The sequence below is a fragment of the Dermochelys coriacea genome, chromosome 6 (genome assembly GCF_009764565.3).
Source record: "Dermochelys coriacea isolate rDerCor1 chromosome 6, rDerCor1.pri.v4, whole genome shotgun sequence".
Classification (NCBI taxonomy): domain Eukaryota; kingdom Metazoa; phylum Chordata; order Testudines; family Dermochelyidae; genus Dermochelys; species Dermochelys coriacea.
In genome coordinates, this window is record NC_050073.1 from 57,803,587 (window position 1) to 57,826,516 (window position 22,930).

The 22,930-nt window shown below is 38.4% G+C and overlaps 1 protein-coding gene across 23 annotated transcripts in view; it reads left to right on the forward strand.

The window, feature by feature from the left end:
• Positions 1–22,930, forward strand: part of GPHN (gephyrin) — a 544,780-nt gene that overhangs the window by 397,605 nt on the left and 124,245 nt on the right. For 22 of the 23 annotated variants that reach the window (XM_038404446.2, XM_038404449.2, XM_043517392.1 and 19 more), the window contains one exon: positions 18,955–18,997. In XM_038404446.2, coding sequence (XP_038260374.1) covers positions 18,955–18,997 — 43 coding nt within the window. Of the gene's footprint in view, positions 1–16,434; positions 16,498–18,954; positions 18,998–22,930 lie in introns of all 23 variants that reach the window. The other variant, XM_043517393.1, reaches the window with a different exon arrangement.

A 22,930-nucleotide genomic window follows, 5' to 3' on the forward strand; every position in this document is an offset into this window, starting at 1 on the left:
GCACATCAACTCAAAACATATATGCAAATACTAGCAAATTAAACACATTTGTATATTTGTTGGTTAGTTTTCATTTTAAAATGACATTTTATATAATCAGTCGTATCTTTTCTTCAAAAAAAAAATTATCCTGAATTGAGATCTTTCTTTTCCCCCTTGAGATCATCAATCCGATATCTTCCCATTTCTCTTCATCTAGAGATATTCCAGTTACCTTTAAATCTTCTCTTTTCTCGTTAAATAAAATTAAATATTTAATAGAATAGTTAATCATTTCCAACTTTGGAATTTTCAGCCTTATTTTTGTTCTTTCAGATGAATCCAGCTACACTGGATAAAAGCACATTGGCTGCTCAAATGATCAACAGTGAAATAGTTAACAGCAGTGATATTTTAAAGCTCATAATTCATTTTCAGAATTGATAACCTGAGGTGGCTGAGACAATTCATGCAGACTCAGAAAGAACACTGCATCAATTTGTATTTAGATTTTCTTTGTAACACAGGCTAGAATTTTTATTTTTATTTGTTTAAATTCCTCAGAAAAATACTGAGAACATTTAAATTCCATAAGGAGATCTGAAAATACATGGAAATTCTGCATACACAATTTCCTGAAACAATGTGTCCATCAGCCTCTGTGTGCAGGTTAGACAAACATGTATTTCATATCAAAGAGTCCCTTTTTTAGGATCAAGGTAGGAGTTGTCCAAATGCAGCATGGATGCCAAATATCGCCCATGGATGTTCTATAATTAAACCTGGGCTGCTGTCAAAATCTTTCCTATAGAATGGTACCCCATAAGGGTTTGGGGCCCAACATGCAGTGTTTCATCTTGATCTGAGTAAGCTGCCTTTTTTGATTATGATGAAGGATTATATTTATAGGCCATTCAGTCACTTTTGACCTTGTCTCATTAATAAAGACTAGAGCAGATGCAATATATATATTATGCATCAGGCTCATGGCAAGTTACTAATGCAGCCTTTGAGTCACGTTCTTAGCTGCTGTAAGTGGGCACAGCTCAGTTAAAGTTGAAACTAGGCCAGTTTTCAGCAACTGAGGATTTAGCCCCTTATTTGAGTGTCTGTGATATAACAAACAGCTCAACTCTTAGTACACTTTGGGTAGCTTCACCTCAAGCAATGTGCAGGGGCTGTTTGGTGTCATGTGAAGTGAGGAGAGTTCCTCCCTTTAGCTGGAAGGAGATGCATAAAGGTCCACCATTCACATTTACAGATGACACCAAATTAGGAGGGGAATGGAAACACAATTGATTTTAGAGAGAAATTACTGAATGATCAAGAGAGTTTAAAGAAAAATGAAGAAATGGGTTGAAATATCATGTAGATAATGCAGAGTAATGCCCTTAGGATATCTAGTACAAGTCATAAATTCAAAATGGGATGTGGTTAGTCAGAGAGCAGTGATGCAGAAAGGATCCAGGAATTTATCAGTGTGCAGCAAATTAAACATGAGCTCACAGTGTGATCCTGTTCCAAAAAAAAGCAGAAGTTATTCTGGAATGTGTATATGGAGGATCATGTGAGAGCAGGGAGATAATAGTTCTTTTCCTTAAAGCCATGGTAAGGCCACACTTGGAGCATTTTTTGTAATTTAGAGCTCATCACTGTGAGAAAATGACATGGGTAAATTAAAGAGAATCTAAACATGGTTGAATAAAATCATGAAAAAATTATTCATAAAATGAGATGAAGGGAAGTTAACATATACATTTTAGAACAGGGAATATTACTGGCTGACTTTAAATATTTTAAAAGTTATAACACAAGAATAAGTATGTTTTAATATGGTTAAATGTCAGGAGGAATAAGAGCCTGAAGCTAAGGCAGAAATTTAAATTATATATTGATGAAAAAATATCTGAGTGAGGACAATTAAGCCATAGGATAATTTGACAAGGGAGGTCACCTCACAAGAGATGTTTAAGAAGAGACTAAATAAAGCACACACTGGTTTAGTATAGAGATAAGAGGGGAATTTCTATGGCCTGTATTATACAGGAAGTCAGACTGGATGATCGCAATGGTCCCTTCTGGCCTTGGACTCTATGCAACTATAACTCCTGCGGTTGTGTGGGGAATAGAATAGATAGGATGACCCAAGAGATCTTTTCCAGCCCTGATGAGTAAACTTCCAAAACCCCTCATTCTGCTATTCCTGTTTATTTCATTTCTGATGTTTGAAAACATCTGCTATGAAGTTACTTTTTAGTACTGCATTCTCTGGATCTTCACTTACTAAGCTGAAGCTAATGGATCTTCTTTCTTCCTACCCTCCAAAAGCAAAATATGGAAACTATGACTAAAAAAATATACATTGAAATCTTGATTGTGGCTCATCAAAATCTGTATGAATAACGAAATACCGTGCTGTATAATTAAATGAAAAGACACCCAACATCTCTTGGAAAACTTTGAAAAATAATCCTTTTAGAAACAATCTTGCTTTGTATCCTGTTTTTACTTGTTTCTTGACTAATCCTTTTGCAAAAAGAGGATGTAGGAAAAGAATGTTTTGCTTCTTCAGAGTGCATCTTCTGCTGTTTGTATTCATCTGAAGTCATTATTTTCTTTTTGTGACATAATCATTTTCCAAAACAACATGCTGCTCCGTGTTGTCACAAAGAATTATTACATCAGGTGGAGATAATAAGTGTCAGGCAGACATGCACACTTAAAATATTCCTTATTCATACGGATTTCCTTAGTAATAGAATGTAGGAAGACCAAGGGAAATTCATGATATGCAGAATGCTAGAGTGGAGCAAAATTGTTTTTGGACAGAATTTTAAAATATTTCTGGTGATGCATGAGCAGCTCTGTAGAATTCTGTAATCAAGGCATAAGGGAACATAGCTAAGCGTGAAGGGGGGAATTTTTCTGGAATTGGATATTTTATCATATTGATGAAGAAAAAAGTAGATGGAATCATGAGATCTACATGCCTAATATTGAAGAAAGCCAGTTCATTCCATCAAGCTACCTAAGCCAGCAAGTGCTCCATGAGAACAAGTAGCATACACAGAAACTCTCCTTGAGATCATCTTTAATGTATCTGGTCTGATTTTTAACAGGTGCTGAACACTTACTGATTCTACTGAAATCAATTGGCATTTTGGATGCTCTGCTCTTCTGAAAATCAGGCCACTCATTTATCCAGATTTTCATAAAAGTCAAAACAGGATATTTTTAACTCACTTGTAGAAGCCACCTTCTCTTTTTTCTTTGATTTTTTTTTTATTTATTTGACTGTTTTGGATCTTTACATCCAGTTCTTGGCATAACTTAATGGGAAAACCACATTGCAACACTTCTTGAAATTCAAATTAACTGATGACCAAAGACGTGGTGTGTAAGGAAGAACAGAACGTAGCCCTTGGAATTCTTATGCTGTATATGAAAAATGAAATACTTACCATCTGGGAAAGGGGTTTGAGATTCAAATTACTGGGAAAACCAAGTTTCCCGTGAATAAACTGAGACTGTTTCTGCATTTTATTTAAACTGACATAGCTTTTGCGAATGGTAGTGATTTCTCATTCTTTGGAGGAGTGGATGGAAGAGAGATCACTCCAATATCAAAAAACTGACACTGTGCGCCTTACCAGATGACATCAGTAGGTATACAGTAAAGGAGAGAGTCTCTAATGTGTTCCACATTGTGAGCTTTGCAGAGCTAGAGTAAAACCTATAGGATTAAATGAGAGATATTTGGAAAACCTCATTCCAGAATATCCTAATGAGGGTATTCTTATCACATTGCCACCTCTCTGGGGGAGAAAAGATTGAATCCTTACTTCAAATTTCCTGTTTATAACCATTATTTTACAATTTTTTTAAAGAAGCTTCCGCCTAAATAACTAAATTATGGGACGTTCTTACACAGAAGTATCTGGTCTCAGAAACTAAATGAACCCCCTGCTAATGTCTCAGTGCTGGAACCACCTATTCAGAAACCTTCCGAGACCCTTACTGTGCCACCATTTCCTTTTTAACAATGTTTTCTTTTCCCCGTTGCACAACCAGGCTCGGCTCCCTTCGTGCTCATCCACCTATAGTGTTTCTGAGGTATACTTTGCACGCATTTTATCACAGTCAACATGCTCACCCATCACCGTTGTTTGAGATTTTTTTTATATATATATTGCCTTGTAATGTGCACAGATAAGGAAAAAACACTTTGGGGATTGATTCTGCATGCTCACTCTGCAACCACGTCTAGCATGGTTTCAGTATCACCATGTCAGTCTGGGACCACCACAGTGTAAAGTGAAACCAAGCAACTATTACTTACATAAGATCTGAGCTTATATAAAGAAAATTTCTTTAATTACCTATTAATTTATAATGAGACTATTCACATGATAGACACAGAAATGCCCAGACTGCAAGACATTTTTTCAGGCTTTCTGACCATTTTATCCTGTGCTCAGTAGTATAGCTGAAACTTGAGTAATAGGCTATTCAGAAATGGCTGTTTCACTCTGATTAATAATTGCCTCTTTACATATGAATTTCTTTATGGATTTCTAAAGTTCATTTATAGTAATGGAGGCAAAAATGTACAGTTACACTACATTTTAGTCTTTATCTTTTCATGAGATTTTCAAGCAGGTGTCAGAACCACTGACTGTTTCATTAAACATATCTCTTTCCTTGCTCCTTACATGGTTAATTCTTCAGTTTTCTATCAGTTAAACAAGTTTCCCGCTAACAAGAAATGTCCAGTAATGCAAAGTCATGAGTCGGGTTCCTCTAATGAAATTCATTTTTTTAAAAAAAACTTTTATGTTTATCTTTACATTAAAAGAGCCCTATCACTAAGATTCTGTTGTAATTAATGTCTATTTAGAAATATTCCCCTGGGAAAAGATATGATGGGCATATATGCATCACAGGTGCAATGCAGTGATAATATAATTCATTAAGAATTCAGTACAGTAAAACTTCAACACAAAGTTTTTGATACAGAAATATTTTAATAGATTCAGATGGCAGGGGAGAAATTAGATTTCAATAGAAGAAAGATTTTCAGGTCTTTTTTTGTTGAATTTGTGCAGCCTATAAATGATGCTTTGTCCCAGCTCTGTGTTTATAAATTTAACAGATTACAAACTCTACTCTTGCAGAGCTTACAAACTTCATAAGGGCCAACTTTAACCTCCTCTTCCATGGCCATAGAGGTCCCCTAAGGCTGCAGAATTGACTCTAGTCTATTGCATAAGGGACACTGGATGGAGGGGGACTCTACAGATAGTGTGTACCCATGCATTGTACTGAGCTGTGCAGCAGATGGTAGAAGTGCCAGGAAGTCATGGTTGCAGTGGGATGGTGCAGAAGAGCTACTTTTAAACAGTTCCTGCTACCCTTTTCCCATTGGGAATGACATAAGGGCCAACTAAGTCTCCCTCTATATGCATGCACATTTAGGTATGTGTGTTTATATACTGCCACAGATATGTATAAATGTATGACAAAGATATTTTGAAAAACAGTAAAGTCTAGTATTAATTAAGGATTCAAATATCAGCATTCCTTGCACAATGTGTTAGCTCTTTTGCTGTTTTTTAAGTCTCTTGGAAAGGTGCAAAAACAAGATAAATTCAAGACTTGTAGTTTTAACTATTTTAAAGTTATCTGAGTTCAAAATTTCTGATTGGAATATATGGAGGTGAGTTTTTTCATTCTCAAATAACTCAAAAATGGTTCAACTAGTTTTCCTGAAGCTCTCCAAATCCCATTTGGACTGTCACCAAGCTTATAAAATTTCTCTCCAAAATTGTTCGGGAAAGCATTGTAAAAAGAAGGCTGAGAATGGAAGTTGGAATTTGCCCTTAAAGGTGACCTACAAAAAAAAAAGAGAGGTTGTGTATCTTTTCTCGTTTTCTTATAAAACAAAGGCCTGAAAGGTTCATTGTTCAGGTTTAAAGGTTTTTTTCCCCTCTTACCTCAGAAGTGTCAGGAATGTCACATCTAGTCTCTGCTGACTTTATTGGAGGACTAGTTGGAGATGTGAGATGCAGGTTGTGAGTTTTCTCAGACATAAAGGATCAGATTCAAACCCACTAAAGTCAATGGAAAAATAGATTCCTATTGACTCCTATAGGCCTTTTATCAGACCCCAATAGAAGCGGCTGGAACAATGGTTTTTTGATAGAGATCTCTCCCTTTCTCTGTCAACTGTTTATTCAGACATTGACAACAAATAAGTGTTAACTAAACGAAAAGCAGATTTTTCTGCAATTTTTATTCATTTGTTACAGGGCAAAATCTTAGATTGAGATTGCAAAATTGGCAGGTAGCACACAAGATGGATGGGGAATGACGCTGTTGTCAAAGGACTTCATTGCAGAAGTTAGAAGGTTCAAATGCGTAATGGGCTTCAGCAAGAGAAAAGATGATATTGTAGTTTAAGACATTGGAATGGTTCCAAGGAGTACTGGGTTCTATCCCTGTCTCCGCTATGGGATAGATTTCCTATGTGATGCCAAGCAAGTCACTTAACCAACGTTTTCTGGGTGTCTTTCCTAAGACACACAGTGGTTGATTTTCATGAGCTGAGCATTCACAAAAACAACTGAAGTCAAGTGAAGCTCTGGGGGTGCTCAATATCTTGAAATTAAATCCAGCCCTAGGTGTCTCAAGTTAATTAATGGGTACTCTTGAAAAGTTTGGTTTAAATACATCTCTCTTTCCCATTTTGTAAAATGAGAATACTTCCCTAGCTCGCAGGGATGGTGTTAAGATCAATACCTTTCTATTTTTAAGGTATTCAGTGCTTCAATGCTAAATGCAATGGGAAAACCCATGATAGAATAAAATAATTCCTTATTCTGAGCAGGGTTTGGATGGTGTATGATAAGCAAAACATGAGAAACATTGAATCGTGGAGATAAAAAGAAATATTGAACAACTGCCTCATTAAATTAACTAGAGCTGGTTGTGAATTTTTTGACGAAGGCATTTCGCCAGTCCATTAAACCTGACACTTTTTGCAGAAATTTTCTATGAAAATTTCATTGGGAATGTCCAGAGTGGAATTTCTGGTCAAAACAAGAGACAGAGAAACTGGTCTGTCCCAGAATAGCCAGTGGTTAGGCCTTGGATGAGGGAGACCCAGGTTCTAGTCCCTACTCTAAATAAGGCAGTGTAGGGACTTGAACCTGAGACTCTGCTGTCTCAGGTGAGTAGCCTAACCATTGGGTTATTGGCTATTATGGGATAAGTGTCTCTCATTTTTCATTTTAAAAAAATCAGATTTCAGATTTGTTCCAATGCAAAATGAAACAAAATTCTGAAATCTCAGAATTTTTCACAAAACAGAATTCTTGTTTTTTGGCCAACCCTTCATTTATCATCATCCATCTCTGGCAGGTCTCCTGTGGGAAAAATTGTATGTTATCATATAATTTATTTACCATAATCCATACACACATTATGGGGAAAAAATAGGATTGCACAGATAACTTGAATTCTGGTATTGCCTAACTTTGCAACCTTAATAATGGAGTGCTTGACTTTGCAACCTTAATAATGTTTCTTTTATATAGTCTTGTAAGGAATTTATATTAAATTTGATAAACCCTTTTAAAACATATACTTCACTGTCATCCCTTTAAAACAGGTGAGGAAATAGTTTCCATTTCTAACAATATTGTCTGAATTGGGTTGTTGTGGTATTACAATTGATTTGGCTATTACTATGGACAAGGCAGAGAACTGTGAAAGTAGTGATGATTTAGTTGGGGATTAGTCCTGCTTTGAGCAGGGGGTTGGACTAGATGACCTCCTGAGGTCCCTTCCAACCTGATATTCCTTGATTCTAGTGGAAAGCCTCATTTAAAAACAAAGGAATAGGAAAGTAAGATGACTGGAGCACTATTAAAAATGTTAATCATGTTAATGTGTGCTAAGGTCAGAGAGCAATTCATTCTGTGTCAAAAGATAAGACTTCATTTACATCACTATTGGAGTTTCAGCTTTCCTGACAGACACCAAGTTAAAAAGCAATTGAACTAGAACAGGCAAAGGATTTGGAAATGTCCTAATAGTGGTCAGACAGGACAACAAGTAAGACAGTCCTTAAACCAAATGATTCATCAGTCTACTTGCCAGAGACTAAGGTAGTGTGAAAATAAGACTGTGTGGTAGCATACTGGTTACACAGGATGCAAAACTCCCAAGTCCCCACCCCAAGCTTTCTGTATGAGATAAGGGAGCATATTGGACTTCCTTTATCTAATGAACACCATACAACAAATGCACTATAATTATCCGTTGACTCTTCTCACGAGAGCCTGCTACATCAGGAGTTAAACCATTTCCACAGCATAAGAGCCATAGAGCCGGTGCTCACACATCTAAAAGGCAAAGGCTTCTATTCTCACTACTTCCTGATACCAAAGAAAAAGGGAGGATGGAGACCCATACTAGACCTCAGAGTGATCAACAAATTTGTCAAGGCTCAGAAGTTCAAGATGGTCACGTTCATAACAATTATTCCAGCATTAGTAAAAGGAGACTGGTTCTCGGCCCTCGACCTTCAAGATGCATATTTCCACGTCTCGATCATACCAAGTCACAGGTGATGCTTCAGGTTTACCTTAGACCAAGACCACTACCAGTACAGAGTACTCTCTTTTGGCCTCTCATCGGCCCCCAGAGTATTCTCCAAGGTCCTCTCAGTAGTGGCTGCCCACTTACACTCCCAGGGCATCATGATTTATCTTTACTGGACAATTCTCTCTTCGGGACACCTTCCTTCATTGAAGCCGAACAAATCACCCATACCACATTGGATCTATTCCTCTATCTATCTATCTATCTATCTATCTATGCCGGTATAGAGGTCAGAATTCACAGGAGCCGACATCAGCTCCATCTGGGCGAGAGTGCTCCTCCCACATCACAGATTACTAAACCTCTCCATGCTTCAAGAAACAGTGCAATCCAGCCCCCAAATTTCAGACAGACACTGCTTCCAGCTTCTGCGGCTTATGACTACTGACACATAGGTTATAGCTTATGCCAGACTGTGCATGAGATGCCCCCAATCATTCAGTTCGGTTTGGTTTACAGACTGCCCGTCGTACCTACCTACAAAGTAGATTAGATTTCAGATCTGGTGCCAGCCCAAAGGCATCACCCCGGATGAAGCCACTCTACCTGTAATCCTAGACTGTCTATTCACTCTCAAGAAATCGGGACTCTGTATTAGCTTGTGTGACAAAGCTCTGTCGTTATCTCTGTGGGTCCCATGTTTCCTGGCGGATTTCGCTAGCCTCAGAGGTTCACTGTGACCCTCCACATAGCACTTCTCTTTCTAGAGGCAAAGGTCACAGCCTGCTGAGCCATTTTCATCAAAAGCCAGCGAGGGAGGTAAGGAGAAGCTATCCTCCCTTGCACAGTCTCTGTCGTCTCCCAGTCTCAGTGATTCATCGGGGGGGCAAAGAAGGGAGCCCGGGCCCACCCTCTACTCCGGGCTGCAGCCCAGGGACCCTAATAGTACCAGCTACGGTGGATGACTTTTTAGAAACAGGATGCGTACAATTCCCTGAGCTACTTCCCCACAGCAGCCCCCACTTCGTCAAGTTCCACTTCACCCTTACCTCAGGGCCTCCTTCCTTGTGCCTGATATGGTGTGTACTGCTCAGTCTCTCCAACAGCGCAACTTCCTCCTACAGCTCGTGACATGTGCGCCCACCTCACTAACTGGGAGGCTGTTAAGTAGTTTCAGCCAGCCCCTGATTGGCTTCAGGTGTCCCAATCAACCTAGCTGTTCTCCATGCCTTCTGGAAAGATCTTAATTGGCCCCAGGTGTCTTAACTGACCTGGAGCAGCTGCCATTTGCTTATTCTAGTAACAGGGATTTGTTTAGCCTGTGGCTAATATATCTGTCTCCCATTACTTTACTACAGCCATCTGGCTTTGCCCTGTCACACTTGCTAAAAGTCCACTTGGCAGCAATTGCAACTTCCACCAGCAGGTAGAAGGGTACTCCATTTTCTCCCACCCAATACATATACGTTTCCTCTTTCCTCAACCCAGACTTCCTACCCCACAATGAGTAGAGCCCTGCACGGATACAAAATTTATATCCATGGATGCAGATATCCCTGGATATAAAGTGGATATTGGCGGAATTGCAGGGCTCTAGCGACAACAAACGAGATCAGCAGGGCCATGGCCAGCTACCGGATCAGGAACCGCAGTGGCAAAAGCATCAGCATCTTGGGCCATTGCTCGCAGGAGCCAGTGTCTAGCCTGGGCAGCTCCTCCAGCATGGCTGTACCACTCACAGCCCTTCCTACTGGAGCAGGCGCCAGGCTCACAGGTAACTGTCCTTGGTCACCCTAGTTTGTGCAAGCGGCTCACACTCTCCCAGACAGGAGATGCACATTGCTGTGTGGAAGGGACAGCTGGGTGCTTTTGCCACTGTGGTTCCCGGTCGCTGGTCATGGCCCGGCTAATCTCACTCGTTGTCGCTGGAGCCATGCAACTCCACAGATATCCACATCTGCAGATATAAATTTTGTATCCATGCATGGCTCTAACAATGGGATCTTAACCTAGTACGAAAAGGACATCACCATTTGAATCTGTGGCCACTTGTCCTTTAACTCACCTCTCCATGAAGACAGCATTCCTGATCGCCATCACCTCAGCAAGAAGGATAGGAGAGATAGTGGCTCTGAGGGCCCTGTACAGTGTTCTTCCCTGGCAAAGTCACACTTAGACCACATCCGAAGTTCACTCCCAAGGTGACTTCTGCATTTCACATGAACCTTCCACCTTCCAAACTTCATCAGGATAATCAGGAAGCTATCCTCCATATGCTCGACATGAGGAGAGCCTTGGCCTTCTATTTGGACAGGACAAGAGTTTTTAGAAAATCTCTGAGACTCTTCCTCTTCCTTGCTGATAGGTCAAAAGGCACAGCAATTGCTGCTCAAAGCTCTCCAAATGGGTCTTGAACTGTATCAAACTCTGTTACCAGATTTGCAGTGTAACACCCCCATCTTCAATACGCACACACTGTATAAGATCGGCCCCTCGTCTGTCGCCTTCTCCAAGGGTATCCCTATATCAGAAATCTGCAGAGCAGCTCCCTGGGCATCTGCATATACCTTTGCAAAACACTATGCCATCTTGGTGGACTCTTCTTCAGACACCATATTCGGTGCCCCAGTAGTAACATCCATAACAGACTCGACTCTGAATCCCCAGCCTTCGAGATGTATGTTTTTATGGGTGCTCCGTGACCCACCCTCATCCCCTCTACCACTGAATTCTTGTCAGTGACTCTGCGGTAGAAAAGGAATTGAGGAGGGTTCACCCGTGCAGCGCTGGGTAGCCTCGTGGAAGAGGATGACGGGGCACCAAATGCATGGACTGAATGGATACTACTACTAAAGTTCTCCGATCAGCAGGGCAGGGATGCAGATACCCCTAGAGTGGAGCACCCATAGGGACACAGATCTTGAAGAACCATCATTACTGCACAAGGTGATTAACTTCCTCTTGTCCTTCAGCAACACCTTTTATCCTTGTATTATTGCATATATATTAGGCAAATAGATCCATTGCTAATGGTGAATAACAATGGTACAACTTTTTCCTGTGTCTCTCTGGAAAGAAAATATATTAGATCTGCTTCCATTTATACTATCCATTTCTTAAACTGGGAATTTATTCCCAAGGCATTCCTTTTTTAAAAGTAACTTCATTCAACCCTATCAAAGGCCTTTTCAGCAGTTAACTAAAAGAATAATAGAGAATTTTTTTTAATCTTGATGAGCGTAATGTTCCTAGTACCCATATAAGATTATCTGTATTGTTTATAAAAACCTATTTGGTCTCTGATAACTTAATATTATCTCTAAGAGGTAGTCTGTTCACCAATATGTTGGTGAGAATCTTACATCTCAGTTCAATAAAGAAATTGGATTATATGATGTAAGGTTCTTTCCAGGTTTGGGAACAACAGCTGTTGTAGTTGAAAGAGGACTTACCAATTTCCCTATAAATGTTTATAATATTTTTATTGGTAACCCGTCTCAATCTAGGACTTTACCATTTTTCATATCATTTATAAATACTAAATTTTTTCCTCTCTGATGAATTATTCAAGCAGAACTATGTCTAAATGAAATATGAGGAGGTTCACATTATTTAGCACTAAAATGTGTCATCCTTTGTGGCTATATGGGAGTACAAGAAGTAATAAGGCTGCCCAATCCCCTCCCAGTAACCCCAAGCAACCATACAGATCTTACAGTTTGTGACTGAGAGCACAGAACATACAGGGGAAGCACAAGGATTGCTTGCCCAGTACTCCCTCTCTTGTCCCTAACAAGTATCTCTGAAAACTATGCCTTCCCAGTGCTCCTCTTGGGGCAGCACATCTATTCGCTGTCCCATACTCCAGACTTTACCTCAAGGCACAATCTAGCTCATAATTTTTATTTTTCTAATACAAAAATAACTTTTGTAAATATTTTTATAATATGAAAAAACATCTCCCATTTTTTTTGCTTCTCTTCATTCCTAACCATGCGTGGAAGATTATGTTGGTAGTTTGCTTTTCTTTTAGCTTTCTGTCTAACAGTTTATCCCCTTTATTCCCTTTTGTCCCTCTTTTCACAGAATAATTGTTTTGTATATCTGAAGAGCGTTTTCTGTTTTATCATTTAGCAAGGTGTTTAGCTTGCAACTTAAGTTGATGCATTTTTGTAGGATTTTGTTTGAACTATTTTTTTAATGATATGATTTTTGGTTTTGCATCTCGTGTACCAGTTGCAATCTATCTTGTAGTCTCACTTTTTTAATGAGAGACTATTAATAAAATGACCGCTCATAATTGCTTTATTTGCAAAGAAAGCCCCCATAGAATGTAATCTTTGTTGTTATGTTCCAAATATGAGTAGTATCTTTTTTTTTAAATGACTGCTCTGTCTGGATCTTGTAACAGGAAACAATTCAGTCTGCCAATCTGTTTGGAGAATGATTTCCCCCCCACCCTTCAAATTAAATGTTAGTTTGGTTGGAACAAGAGCTGACCATGTAATTCTATGTTTATAGTTTGTTGGAAGACAATGTTAGTGATCAAAATTCAGTCTATCATCATATAAAGTTTATGTGGATGAGAATAAAATGAGAACAGATAAAACTGTCATCATATGTTTATAAAGATCTAGATTGGTATCTCTCTTTTGTTTAGTGTCTGCTCTTTTCAATCTAGCATTCAATGTTAAAATAATATCCTAAAATTATTTCTCCTTCTTGGAAGGAGTCTAGAAGCCTAAAGAATTTCTTTTTAAAATCTTTTTGCTTTTGGGATATACCAAGCTGATTGTAACTTTTTTGTCATTTAAATCTCCTTTGAGGATAATAAATCTATAATCAATAATTGTAATTTGATCTATTATTAGAAATGTACAGTGTTTGGGAAAGAGCATATTCCTCTTTTTAAGATTTGTTAGAGAATAATAGATTTGCCCCAACCATATTTCCTAGAAGTCACTTTTCTTTTGTCTCTTTTAAATGTATTTCCATTATACAGATAAAGGATTTTCTTTAGTTTTGTACTGACTTTGGCTCCAATTAAGTGCTGTCCTGAATGGGGATGCTTTCCTAAATATCAAGGCCTTTGCATCTCTTATCCACATTATGTAATGTTACCATGTTAGCAAAATGTTACCATTTTTATATATATTTGCCATGTGTATGGGTAACCTATTGAGACAAAATTATTTTATATTTTATTTTAATTCAACCAAAACAATTAAAATTTTCTCTGTTCTTTTGAATAGGTTTAAAATAAAAAACAAAATATTTTCTAAAACCATCAAATCCTAGTATATTACTCTGATACTTTCTTTATTTGACTTTATGTTCCGTGACCTTATGCATAATATCCTACAATAATAGTCCAAAACCATTATGGTTTACAAAGTTATAACATAGTGCTGGGATATTTGTTATAAAAGCTGTGATTTTATGTTATTTAATTAGAAATATGTATACATTGTGGGGCAAGGAGAAATTTTTTGTGAAGGGACACCAGAGTATACCTCTGCTCCTAAAAATAGGATAATGATATCTTTAATACCAATGCAAAGTAGACAGGTCTTTAGTATTGGAGGGATCATCCAAAATATCCACACAGTAAATTGTGTGGAACTGCGATCATATAATTACTAATTGTAGGTAAGTATGAGGAGAAAAATTTGAAAGTTAGCAGAATTTGAACAGCCAAGCAGTAGTATGTACTAAATCTTGAGTGGTGCTAAGGTTCTTCTTGCCACTCATGTGCTGCTGACAGTCTGATACTGAAAAGCGATTTGAATGTATTGGAGGTTTTGTATTCCAAGAGTGGATTATACACAATGTATCCACTCCGCCTATTGCATGAAACAGATGGAAAAAGGCAGCAACAGTATACTGCACCAGATCGCACACAGAGTACAGCTGGTTTCTACACAACTGTTGAAGTCTCAGGGAAAGGTGATAAGAGTTTCACACTAACCTATAGCCATGACTTGTAGTACTTGTAGAACACACTGAAAATAATCTTTTCCTTATTTCTTAAATGAGTCTGACATTTATAGTGCAGTTAAAGGAAGACAGTTCTCAAATTCATAACTGCTGTTGTGCTTCACATGTCCTGCTTCCTTCATTGCAACTTGGCTAACCCATACCCTTCCCTGTTGGGTTTCTGCTGGTGGTTCCACATTCTGCATGCTGTCTTAATAGTGGAATATGCTTTCCCTGTAACTATATTATCGGTTAGCCTCCTATGCTCCTGTGTGTTCTTGAGAAATGGGTTCTTTCTACTGCTGCTGGTAAAATCATGTGTTTTGATGTTGTTACGAATTCTTCATGTTGCATTAAACCTCAGTTGAAATATTTCCCCATAAGACTTAGCTTTTCATATTTGGCTGGAAACTCTTCATGTTTGTGTAGCCATTCATTTTACAATAATCTATGGCTTTTAACTGAACCTCCCATAATGAAGAGCTGATTTAATACTCTGTGCTAAATCTTGTTATCACGTATAAAAGGTAAGTAATTTCTCTAACCATTCCTAAAGATTGTGGTCATGTAGTAAAGGCTTCTCTTTCCTCTTTTATTTATTTTACTTTTACTTCACCTGTAGCATGAGCTTTTCGTCATGTCATTTTCTATTTTACTTGTAAAGATACCCTTATAGATGCTATGATTTGCAACAAGTGATTTCATGTCTCAGACCAGTCATGATTGATAGATAGAGATTGTCAGCAGGTTTCTTGTTTTTACCATTTCCTCTGTTTGTTTATTTTAATTTAAAATGCTTTGTTTCACATAGTGTTTGGTGCTTATGCCCATGGGAACAAGGCTTACTCTGCATTATAAGGCAATACAATTATAATTTAAATATAATAAAATCCTATGGACGTAAAGGTCAGGACAGTGGAATGTGGATGCTCTGCTTTCTTATTGTTTCCTCCTGAGCCACCCTGGGAAATGATATTGGATGAGATCCCAATTTATTCAGAGCTTCTCTGCCAAAATATATTGGCAGCTAGGGGAATGCAGACAGAAGAAAAATCAGATTTCCTGTGATATGGGAGACAGGCACAGGTTACTATCTCTGGAGCAGCCTGTGAGTGAGGGAAGAATTACAGTTGTTCCAAAACCATCTGTCCCAGCAAGTCATGATACGGTGTATGATGGTACACTAGAGTATTTACTTCAGGGTTATATGATTTTAAAAATCATTTAACCCTGATTTACGTACAGATTTAAAAAATATCACAGATACAAAACATATACAAATGATAAAATATGAAAAAGACAATTTACACAAAGCGTGAAAGTAGGTTTGGGCTATCAAACACTATTTTTTGACATTTAAAGTAATTTTTAATGGAACAATATTCAAAAAATAAAACAGCCTATGAATGTGCAATATACAGTAAATTGAAGTATTGGCTAACTGATTAATCCTTCAGCTGTGTTGAAGCACAGTTTGTATTCTGCAGCTGTGAGCCTAGGATTGGAAATGATCAAGTCTAGTTGAGTGCTTTTTTCACAGTTATGGATTCCTCTTCTACATCTGCTTTTAAAATTTGTGGAAAACGAATTATTTTCCACAGTGCATATTTTGCTAATCAGGTGAGTGATAAAGGATAAACATTAGGTCACCATGAGACACTGCAAAGCACAGTTTAGCTTTGTCATTGAAGTCCTCTGTGCTCATAGAATAAAAAAAATACCTCCAAGAGCTATGTTTGAAGCCAGCTGTCTTTTGTTGCCATTGTCATCTGGACATTGTAAGAGTGGTATTCTGTCAGCACATTTTTTATATTAGATCTGCAAGTCTCAGCTGCTCTTTTCATTACAAATGTCTTGTTTTTGTTCATACACTAGCTCCATTATAGATTGAAAGGGCTTAAAGATGAACTCAGGAGGAATAGAGGCTACGACTCGAGAGTAACTATTATTGCTCAAAGGCGTTGCTTTCCATTCTCGCAAATATTGCTTTGCGCTATGGGTTTCGGCTCCTTCTGTTCCCACACTTTGTTGAAGACTCTCTCTTGACTTCCCTTTTACTTCTTTAGCACTGTTTTTGTCCACTAACATTTTTCCTCTCTCTGGTAGCTTTTATCTGTGTCCTTTGAGTCATATTTTTACTTAGTTTGTTTTATTATATTGTTTCTATAGTGTTTGTGTGGGTTTTTTGTTTGTTTTTTTCTTTAGGACTGTGTTGTTGTTTCACTAGGTTTCATTCCAAAGTTTGCTGAATTCCTTGATTATTTTGCAACAGGCCCATTCTTTGTTCTCTCTTTCCATATGGTTTTCAATGAGAAATAACATAGCCTCTTCAATTTTAAATAATATCCTATGCAGATAGGCCCATCTCTCCTTTTGCATAGTACATTTTGCATTTTCCCCAACTGTGACCCACTCACCCATCCAGCCCTCCCTCTCTAACTCTCATATATACCATTATACATTCCTTTTTGGTCCAGAATTGCTCTTCAAAGAGAAACATTTTCCTCTTCCAATGAGATTTTATTTTATCATGTACCTGAAAAATGGAAAAACAACTCTGGGCCAAATCAGGGCATCACTAACATTTTGGAGTTTACCTGTGTAGTATTTTTGACGGGAAGGAGGGTGGTTTTAATTTTTAAACATAACAATTTTTTTCAGGGAAGAACAACCATAATCCACTCTAAGTTGCAACATTACCATCATAAGTTTTTTTCATTACAATGAGTAGACTGTGTTATGCTGTAGAATCCAACTTGTTGTGTGAATATGCGTTTGGGGCAAGCTGCTGTGGAATGAAAGAAAGAGGTTTAGAAAACAAGGAAAGATTAGTTTCAGACTTAAAAGATGGCTGTAGTCTGAAAAGAGACAGAAAAATGGCACTTTGGGGTTTCACATTTATCACTCATCAATAATTTCCAGATCATGTGTGCTCAGTTTGCAGGCAGATATTTTTCTAGTTCCCACCTCCACAAACTCAACTTTAGATCTGAAAGTTAAGCTGGTCTCTTTCCTTCCTACCCTTCCTTCTTCAACGCTAAAAAAGGTTTTACAAGGATTATGATGCCCTCAATGATACCTATGCAACCCTATTGCTGTAAATAGGTTTGCATGGGTGTAATTTATTGGCTTGTACTTGAAGTCTTAGTGAACAATTCTGTTGAAGCAGCACATGAAGGAAAAGAATCCAGGTCACACTTCTCACGCTTTCATAGGGCTTGTCTTCCCTTCAAAGTTAATTTTGAGTTATAACTAATTATAACTAGTATTGCCTCTAACTTGAGTCCCATCCACACACAAAAACCTTGAACTAAAGTTTGATGGTGCTTTTTAACTTTTAACAGCTGGCTGGCCTGCGGGTATAGGCCATAGCTCGAGTTAAGACAACTCATGAACTACTAATCCAATTACTCTGTGCAGCTCAAGTGTTATTTCGCAGTGTGACTCTCTGACTCAAGCAAGACTGAGAAAAGTTAACTCAAGTTATCTACGCTCAAGTTAACTCTGCAGTGAAGATATATCCTATATTGCGTTGGCTTTGCACAGCTAACAATAGTTAAAAACCAAAACTTCTGTTAGTCTCCATAGTAAGCAGATATGACTCTACTAGACATGATTCACCTCTGTTACTTCAATATTACACCTGTGAGTCTATTGACTTTACTGGAGTCACACCAGGATAAAACTGGAGTAACACAGTGGGGAACAGGCCCACAAGGAGTAGATCTATTGAGTAAGAAGATGCTGTTTTTACACAATCGCTTTCCAAAGTAGCTCTACACTATAAAAAGCATAGTAGGCATAGTACTTTTCTAAACTAGACTTAAACAGCTGAACAGATTCATCTGTCTCCAGCCAGAAGATGTTTGTGCAGCTGTGAAGCAGAATTGCTAAATGTTTTCACAATCACCACATTCTAACTTGTTAGAATTTCTCTCTTCGAAACCTCAGCAGCTCCACTGACAGAAGCAATAATCAAGTCTTCAAGCAGATTATGTTAATACAGGCATATTGTTGTTCTGGTCTGAATGTAAAACACAAGGACTTAGGTTCAGGATCACTGTGGTCATAATTATATACAATGAACTTGGAATTTAATGTAAAATTGAAGTTTAATATGTATCTTTGAAAGCTGTATATTCATTTCTTAACCTAAAAATCTGTCCTTTAGGCTGGCTTTTTTGTGTTTTTTAATTGCTTATATCAGATTCAGACTGTCAACCAATAAGTTTCTGCTTGAATATATGTAACCTATATATACTCTATATAAAATTGTTAAGGTGTCAAATATGTAGAGCCTCTGACTCTAGATCCCAGGAGCTTGCCCATTAAATCGCCACATCTTGCTGTGCCTGTTGTCTACTGTAGCTCATAGAGTCTATGCTCTCTCTGCAGGTCCAGTCCAGGTGCAGCAGCAAGGAGAACATCCTCAGAGCCAGTAAGTATTGCTGCCTCCCTGATGTACTTTTGAACCATAACTCCCATTTTAGTTAGGAAGTGGGAGAGCAAGGTAGAATAATATTTTGGTGGTGTGGAAAGTGAAGAACAAGGGAGGGTTCATATGACTTTACCCCAGGAATAGAAAAAAAATAGGACAATGAAATTCAATCCAAAAAGAAAACATTAGCAGCTTTCACCTTTCTAAAATAGCAGTTAGAGTCTGTGTTAATAGGTATTTTCCTCTTAATTCTTTCCCCCCGGATATTTCTCTTAGTGACATTAGAGTCTAAGCTATGTATAGTGTGATAAATGATATACACGCCATCATAGTGCAATTCCTGCCTGGGCTTTTATCCCCTTTCTTTGGAGTCATCAGCCCACCTGTTGATCGCTGCATGGTGGGAGATGTACGTGCATTTAATAGTGCAGATATGCATTTAACAGGAGAAAAGAATCAACACACAAAGATAATGGGAAGGTAAATATCCATGATTTTCACTTTTGAGCTTGAAGTATTTTAAGAAATGCTGAGCTAGATGAAAAAAATTAGGTGTCAGATTCAAAAAAGAGGATTTACACAAATGAACTCTTTCTACAATTAGAGTTTGTAACCTTCCAGGTTAAAGACCTCTCTTCATGTGCCCCGAAAATTTAACCTACCTTAAACGTATTACACTCTGCATAGGAAGTTGGTTTAGTGGTCAAAACAGAAGATGGGTAATCAGATCTCCTGAGTTCTGTTGCCAGCTCTCCACCTGATTAGCTGAGTTGCCTTAGGCAAATCACTTGACTTCTCTTACTCAAAGTATTCATTTCTGGAATGAGTACAGCATTATTTTATCATGTAGGATGTTGTGGGATGTAAATAGCTGTCTTTAAAAGGACTTTGAGATACTCAAAAGTGGAAGATGGTTTGTGAGGGCTGAAGCTTATTATTTTTTTATTTATCATCATCTAGATTTTGTAAAAAAAAGAAATCTACTATTCCATACCTGAGAATTAAAAAACAAAATCTTTATAAGTTGGTCTTGGCCATGAACATAACAGGAATTTAAGATTTCTGCTTTTAAATATCTGACATATCTGAAAGAAAAAGAAAAACCAGTGCTAAGAAGAAATAAAGATTAAAAAATGATAGCTCCGTATGTTTCCTTCCTCTTTTTTGCCTTAGCATTATGAAAGGTTACTGTAGACCCAGAAGAGGTAATTTTTTGTTTTGGTTTGTGTCTTTTTTTGGGGGGGGTTGCAAAATTAGGGACTGCTGTTTCATCTGTGATGTTTAAAAATTTGCAAGATGGGTGGATTTCCTCCCTCCCGCTTTTAAAAAAAAAGAATATTTGTAATTTAGAGACATTTCCCCTCTAGATTTTTAACAGATCATTTTGGACATTTGACATAAAAAAAGCAAATTGACAGCTATCTGACACCATGGTTTGAATTCCATAGAATTATGTATATCTTCAGTTCCAGAGAATTCTCACAGTTATGTGGGCGCCATTCAAAAAATTGGACACTGAGTATACATTAAGTGTGGCACTCCAGGGGTTCTAGGAAGTGAAATTGTGGCATCTAAAGTATTTATCAATAACTTTTATAAAACAGAAAACCTCAGAAACCCTGAAAACATGTTTACTAGAATGACTAGAAAATACATGGTGTGCTTGTATTGTCTCTCTCTGTTAAGTAATTATCCTTCTTTAGAGGCACATTTTAATTTTACCCTTAGTTTATAGTTTAAAAGAAAAAAGGAACAGAAAATCACAACTCAAAACACAGTAATCCAATGAAGGTTCGATGGGACCCCACTCTTCTTTTCAGGATTTGCCTTCAAATAGTCCATGGTTCCCATGATCTCACAGGTTTCAGAGTAGCAGCCGTGTTAGTCTGTATTCGCAAAAAGAAAAGGAGTACTTGTGGCACCTTAGAGACTAACAAATTTATTAGAGCATAAGCTTTCGTGAGCTACAGCTCACTTCATTGGATGCATTTGGTGGAAAAAACAGAGGAGAGATTTATATACACACACACAGAGAACATGAAACAATGGGTTTATCATACACACTGTAAGGAGAGTGATCACTTAAGATAAGCCATCACCAACAGCAGGGGGGGGAAGGAGGAAAACCTTTCATGGTGACAAGCAGGTAGGCTAATTCCAGCAGTTAACAAGAATATCAGAGGAACAGTGGGGGGTGGGGTGGGAGGGAGAAATACCATGGGGAAATAGTTTTACTTTGTGTAATGACTCATCCATTCCCAGTCTCTATTCAAGCCTAAGTTAATTGTATCCAGTTTGCAAATTAATTCCAATTCAGCTGTCTCTCGTTGGAGTCTGTTTTTGAAGCTTTTTTGTTGAAGTATAGCCACTCTTAGGTCTGTGATCGAGTGACCAGAGAGATTGAAGTGTTCTCCAACTGGTTTTTGAATGTTATAATTCTTGACGTCTGATTTGTGTCCATTCATTCTTTTACGTAGAGACTGTCCAGTTTGGCCAATGTACATGGCAGAGGGGCATTGCTGGCACATGATGGCATATATCACATTGGTAGATGCGCAGGTGAACGAGCCTCTGATAGTGTGGCTGATGTGATTAGGCCCTATGATGGTATCCCCTGAATAGATATGTGGACAGAGTTGGCAACGGGCTTTGTTGCAAGGATAGGTTCCTGGGTTAGTGGTTCTGTTGTGTGGTGTGTGGTTGCTGGTGAGTATTTGCTTCAGATTGGGGGGCTGTCTGTAAGCAAGGACTGGTCTGTCTCCCAAGATCTGAGAGAGCGATGGCTCGTCCTTCAGGATAGGTTGTAGATCCTTGATGATGCGTTGGAGGGGTTTTAGTTGGGGGCTGAAGGTGATGGCTAGTGGCGTTCTGTTGTTTTCTTTGTTGGGCCTGTCCTGTAGTAGGTGACTTCTGGGTACTCTTCTGGCTCTGTCAATCTGTTTCTTCACTTCAGCAGGTGGGTACTGTAGTTGTAGGAATGCATGATAGAGATCTTGTAGGTGTTTGTCTCTGTCTGAGGGGTTGGAGCAAATGCGGTTATATCTCACAGGAGCTGTTCATCCCTTCTAACAGGAGCTCCTCCGAGCAGTCTCCGAGCTGCAGACAGGCTTCTCTCACATGGGGAGCCTGGGCAGGGCTGAAATGGAGTAGATCTCCTCCTTTTAACTTCCCCTCTCCATGCCTAACATTGCTGCAGGTGAAATGCAGGGCAGTGCTAACTAGGTCCAGAGGCTCTCATTAACCCTGTCAGTGGGACCTATCTGCCACATCACCATGGGGAAAAATGTTTTACTCCTGTTAACCCTGCAGTTAATGCAGGTATAGAAGAGCAAGCTGGATTCTATTTTGCTTTGCACACCATCAAAAAACTGTCAGCTAAATTCAGCTTGCAGAATTACTAATCTTTACTCCCAGTGATGGTTTCAGAGGAGGAAAGAGCCCAGCTGGATTCTCAGATCCCAGGAGCAGTTTGTAGTGCAGATAGTTAGAAAAATCATCTTTTTGACTTTCACGTTTAACATATTTGATCTAGAATCACTACGAGAGAGTATATTAGAATATATATACAGTTGTATTTCAGAATATAAGCACACTTTAAAAAATCATATATTTTATTTTTGTGGAATATGTAACATGAAAGTGAAGCACACTGTACATTAAAACCATGCACTACTTGCCTGATATCTGGTGTTCTCAGTGTGTTGGAATCCAGCAGATACAGGAATTGGATCCAATGAGTGGACAACATGTTACCTTTTCCTCTTGGGAACGATCACATGCCTGCAGCTTGCATTTAATTGTAAAGATCAGCAAGGGGATGAGCGTGAGGGGAAGGGTGAGGAAACCTAACCCTAACCTAAGGTGAATATAGCTGAACTGCTCGGTAATAGCGACCACACTGTAATTAAATTTAACATTCATGCGGAGGGTGAG